This window comes from Drosophila erecta, unplaced genomic scaffold (assembly GCF_003286155.1).
Source record: "Drosophila erecta strain 14021-0224.00,06,07 unplaced genomic scaffold, DereRS2 tig00000558-arrow-arrow-pilon, whole genome shotgun sequence".
Taxonomy (NCBI): domain Eukaryota; kingdom Metazoa; phylum Arthropoda; class Insecta; order Diptera; family Drosophilidae; genus Drosophila; species Drosophila erecta.
Window position 1 is genome coordinate 1 of NW_020825274.1, and position 4,885 is coordinate 4,885.

At 32.4% G+C, this 4,885-nt stretch overlaps 1 protein-coding gene across 1 annotated transcript; it reads left to right on the plus strand.

Annotated features, from left to right (window-relative positions):
* The first annotated feature begins 116 nt into the window (after positions 1 to 116).
* LOC6549050 (sodium/potassium-transporting ATPase subunit beta-2) lies at positions 117 to 4,612 on the plus strand. The gene is made up of 5 exons (XM_026983605.1): positions 117 to 254; positions 2,650 to 2,816; positions 2,884 to 2,994; positions 3,069 to 3,234; positions 4,327 to 4,612. Exons 1-5 carry the CDS (start codon positions 152 to 154, stop codon positions 4,428 to 4,430), a joined length of 651 nt encoding a protein of 216 aa, XP_026839406.1. The 5' UTR covers positions 117 to 151; the 3' UTR covers positions 4,431 to 4,612.
* Positions 4,613 to 4,885: the final 273 nt, after the last annotated feature.

Consider the following 4,885-nt stretch of genomic DNA (forward strand, 5'->3'; position numbering starts at 1 on the left):
AAGACAATACGAATTCTAACCAGAGAGTTGTCTGTTTCAAAAATGTATATAAAAGTTTCGTGCTTTAAAAAGAAAATTATTACAAAATTTTTTTTCTCAACTCCAATGCTAAAATTTTGTTCCCTCTTCATTAGGTCTAGGCTTTCGACCAATGCCCCCAGAAGCGAATGTTGAGAGCACATTAGTTTGGTACGAGTCATCAAAGAAAGATAACTATAAATACTGGGTGGACGAGACTTCACGTTTTCTGAAATGTAAGTTATACTATGAATATTTTTGGTTTTTAATGCCAAAATTCAAATAAGTTTTTCTTAAATATACTTATAATGGTAAAAGGATAACAATTTACTTTATAATTGTATTTGGACTTTGAATAGTTTTATTATTCATTTCTAATAATACCAAAAAAAAATCACATAAAAAACTTTTGTTTATCTAACACTGTGTTTCGTAGTTCTACCCTTTCTGCTTGTCCACGTGTCGAACTGTTTGTCTATCCGTATGATCGTCAACATTTTTGAATTTATAAAAGCAGGAGATTCTATTATGCCTGCGAATTTAAAGTTTTTAACCTCTGGCCGCGCATATTCAAACCTCCACTTGCCACAAAAGTCTTTCACTTATTACACACTTTCAGACGATACATTGATTTCAGTCAGAAATGATCAGTATCAACAGCATAGTCAGCACTGCTATGTCCGTCTTTCCGTTCGTCTCTTTATACGCTAACTAGTCTCTAAATTATAAACCTATGTGCATAAAACAAAGTATTTCTTCTATTACAGGTAGTTATTAGTCGGAACGGTCCGGGTCTATAGCTGCCAGTGATTCCACTGATTCAAAATAGAAATGGGAAAAACATTTACCTTCGTTTTTGACTATAAATCGATATAGTTTTGTAAACAGTAGTTTTTGGACAATATAAAATATCGGTATAATTTGAACTAAATCGGCTACATCATATAGTTTCCATGGGAATCGTAGGAATATTAAATACTAAAATAAGAAAAGAAAAGAAATCATAGTTTCACTTTTTGTAATCATAAAGTGTTTGTATCGGGACACACTAGTTTTTTTACCCGAAGGGTATACTCGACACGTTGAACATTGCTACACCCACTCTAACTGTTTTGATACCTTTTTAGTTTTTTTTATAAGTCTATAAATTTCTGGCGATATCATACTTTTTGCCATGCCCCCAATCCGTCCGAAACAGCCACGCGTTATATTACTGGTCTTGCAATTTTCTATCGGAATACAATAGATATCGGAATACTAAGGCCCACAAAGCGCTCAAACCGGCCGCGCTCATACTTTTGGAAATTTGTTTTATTGCTTTTTATTTTATATTTTTCTTGCCTATTTCTATCGATTAGCCAAAAACAAAAAATAGGGAAATTTCTGGTTCGCAATCCCACTAGCTGAGTAACGGGTATCTAATAGTCGAAAAAATCGACTCTCTGGTTTTATTATGTAATTAAATCAAGTATATATACAAGCTTTCTTGTATTTACTTATCTGTGTACCCATTACGCTTCGATTCGTTAGAAAATATGACGGTTAGTGAGGGGTTTCTGATGATCGAGGAACTCGACTTTAGCGTTTGTGTAATTTTACACCTTATCTCTACGTCCTTCCTCTCCTATATTTTTACCTTCAATCCTCGGTAGCTGATCCCTGTACTCCAATGCAGCAACAAAATTTCCATATCGTTGAGAAAACTAAACAGCTGTGAAATGAAGAATACTTCTTCAAGAACTTTAACGTCGAACTTGTTAAAGTTCTGCGCAGTTGTATAACATTTCATATAATGAGGTACGAAACGATTACAGCTTCTACTTTTGAACTGAATCAGTTTCTTAAATAAACCGAGGTATGTAAACTAACGGGTGCGTTAACTTGGATGAAGTCATTTTTACAAAAACTCGATCGACTTGTACTTTTCAGCATAGCAGAGCAATGTTCCAAAAATATCGAAAAAATATTTAAGTCACTCCCATTATTTGAAAAACAAAGAAAAGCTAAAAAAATAATAGGTTTATTTACGATTAGTACAAATTATATTAACTTTTCTTTTCTGTTATACATAAAATTATATATGTTTTTTATGTTCTCAACATTTCTTAATCTATTCGAACGATTTGCCTTCAGGAACAAAAATAAATCAAGCATTTTCTTTTGATATAAATTAATTTATAACTGACGTAAATTTCGTATTTAATAATGTATATTACATTTATTGCATGATTACTCAAGCATGGGCTTCTGATTTCACCTATTGATATTGTTGATTACATTACTTTTAATATTTTGTTTTGTTGTTTTTATATAAAATATTTTTTAATATTTGTTTTAATATTTTTATTTTTGATAACCAACAATAATAAGATCACAGTAAGTTATACTTAGCTCGAATAAAAAGCAAATAGAAAACTTTATCGCTATTGGATTATCTTGCAAAGCTATTTAGTCAGTTACCAAAAGGCACAAAGTAAATAAAAAATTTTTACTTATGTAAAGTAAATAGAAAATAGTTACCAATGAAAATATTTAAATTTAAACTTGCCAAACTTAAACTTAATTGTAAAATTGCAAAACTTAAAATGTATTACCGGACATCGCTCGTAAATGACATTTAACTATTCGCAGCTTACCAGGATCTTGAGAAGCAAAACCAAGTGAACTGTAGCTTTGAACATCCACCACAAGACGACAAAGTCTGCGGCATTGATTTCTCCAGCTTCTCGCCATGTACAGCTGACAACAACTTTGGCTATCACGTTGCCCGGCCATGTATATTCCTTAAGTTGAATAAGGTGAAAGACATTATCTATGGACAAATCAAAGCATTCTCTGAAAGTGAAAGCTACATTTTCTTTATAGATTTACAATTGGATACCAGAAATTTACAACGATTCTAAGACCTTGCCAGATCATATGCCAGAGGAACTAAAACAGCACATCAAGGAAAAGCAAAGTCTTAGACCCAATGAAGTAAGCTTGGAAAGAATATTTGAAAAAAAATTTAATAATTATGCTTATTTTATTTCTTTTATTTCTGCTTCTAGACAAATGTAGTTTGGGTCTCGTGCGAGGGAGAAAATCCCGCTGATGTCGAAAACATAAAAGCACGTGACTACTATCCACGCATGGGTTTCCCTCGTTACTATTTTCCGTTCAAAAACATTCAGGGATATATACCGCCCATTGTTGCTGTTCAATTTACCGTTGAAAGTAAGTGAAAATTGTATATGTATGACATGTGTACTTAACAATTCTGCTAAAAAAACGATGTTTTTATTGTTTGAAGTTTGTATAAATACTTAGGTGTAATTGTGTGAACTTAATGTGTACTTAACAATTATGCTAAAAAAACGTTGCAATATAGTTTTTATTGTTTGAAGTTTTGTATAAATACTTAGGTGTAATATACATAAAAAGCTATTTGATTAAATTACAAAAAGTATTTTACAGGGAGACGGAGTCTTCACCATGTCGTTGTTGATAAAAGTAAACGTAATTCATTACATATATTACGTTTATTTTTAGCTGCAATAGACTTTCTAAGTTATTTAACATTATCGGGCTACTTAATTCGTAGAGCAAAGATATTTATATGAGGTCATCATAGTATATCATCTTGATTAGAATTACTAGCCTAGTCAATGTTGCCATGCCCGTTTGATTATTTAACTGTCCGTATAAACGGAGAAATCTTAAAAATTAAAGCTAGATAATTAAGATCAAACATTCAAGTAGTTCCTTTAAATCGCCAAAGACTGCCACGCTCACTATCGGTATTTTTATAACCGGTATTTTTTATAAAAGCCAGAAAGCTGAGATAAAGCATGCAGATCCAGAGACATAGAGGTGTGCAAGTTGTCACGCCCACTCTAAAACCCACAAAGCGCCCGAAACTGAAAACTGAGTTGAACCTTTTCATTTTATTATTTGTCTATCCGATTTCTATCGATAAGCTTTATAATTTGGCCGCTGCCTACTCTAAGCCGCCCATAGCGCCACGTCCTCACTTTTGAAATTAGTTTTGAAATTTTTTTATTTTATTGTTTTTAAGGCAATTTTTATCGATATACCAATAATAGTGTTGGTCTCGTTCGCACTCCCACTACCTGAGTAACGGGTATCTAATAGTCGAGGAACTCGACTAAACTCGACTAAATGAATAATTTGGTTAACGAAGTTAAGGATATCTAGTAGTCGATGGACATGACTAGCGTACCCATTTGTTTCTTTACTATTTTAGTATCCTTTTATATCATACATTTGCATTTTAAATTTAAATTTGATTGCTTTGATTAATTATAGCCGGTGTTTTGATCAACATTGAGTGTAAAGCTTGGGCCCGCAACATAAATCACGACCGTTCAGACAGAAGAGGATCCGTTCACTTCGAGTTGATGGTTGATTAAGAGAAGATGCGTTATGAAGATGCCATTGGCGCGATACGATCGACCGTTTCAAGGGGCACCAAAAAAAATATGAGAAAATAAAATAAAATAAGACAATGGAATACAGAAAAAATCGGCAACAAATACGAACAAAATGAAGAAGCGCAGAAACGTCAGGTTAATGCAAAAAACAAAAAAAAAACTATCGTGCGAAATACAGCAGCAACCAAAGAGAAAATTTAAAAAAATCTAAAAAAAAACCAATGAAAACCTTTAAGATAAAATAAAACTAGCCCAATAAAGCTAAACAAAATGCTAAGAGTATTCAACCCTACCCAACGCTAAATAAACAACGCTCCACGCATAATCACACTAAAACCTTAATTTTTAATATGTAGTAAACGAACTAGCCAGAAGCATACAGAAAACTTTCATAACAAGAAGTGTTTCTCTTAAAATTCTTTATTATTTTTTAG

Coding starts and splice junctions, on each gene's coding strand:
- LOC6549050 (XM_026983605.1), top strand. CDS start 152: ATGCCCCCAGAAGCGAATGTTGAGAGCACATTAGTTTGGTACGAGTCA. Junction 2,817..2,883: donor TATTCCTTAAGTTGAATAAG/GTGAAAGACATT, acceptor TTTTCTTTATAG/ATTTACAATTGGATACCAGA. Junction 2,995..3,068: donor AAAGTCTTAGACCCAATGAA/GTAAGCTTGGAA, acceptor TTCTGCTTCTAG/ACAAATGTAGTTTGGGTCTC.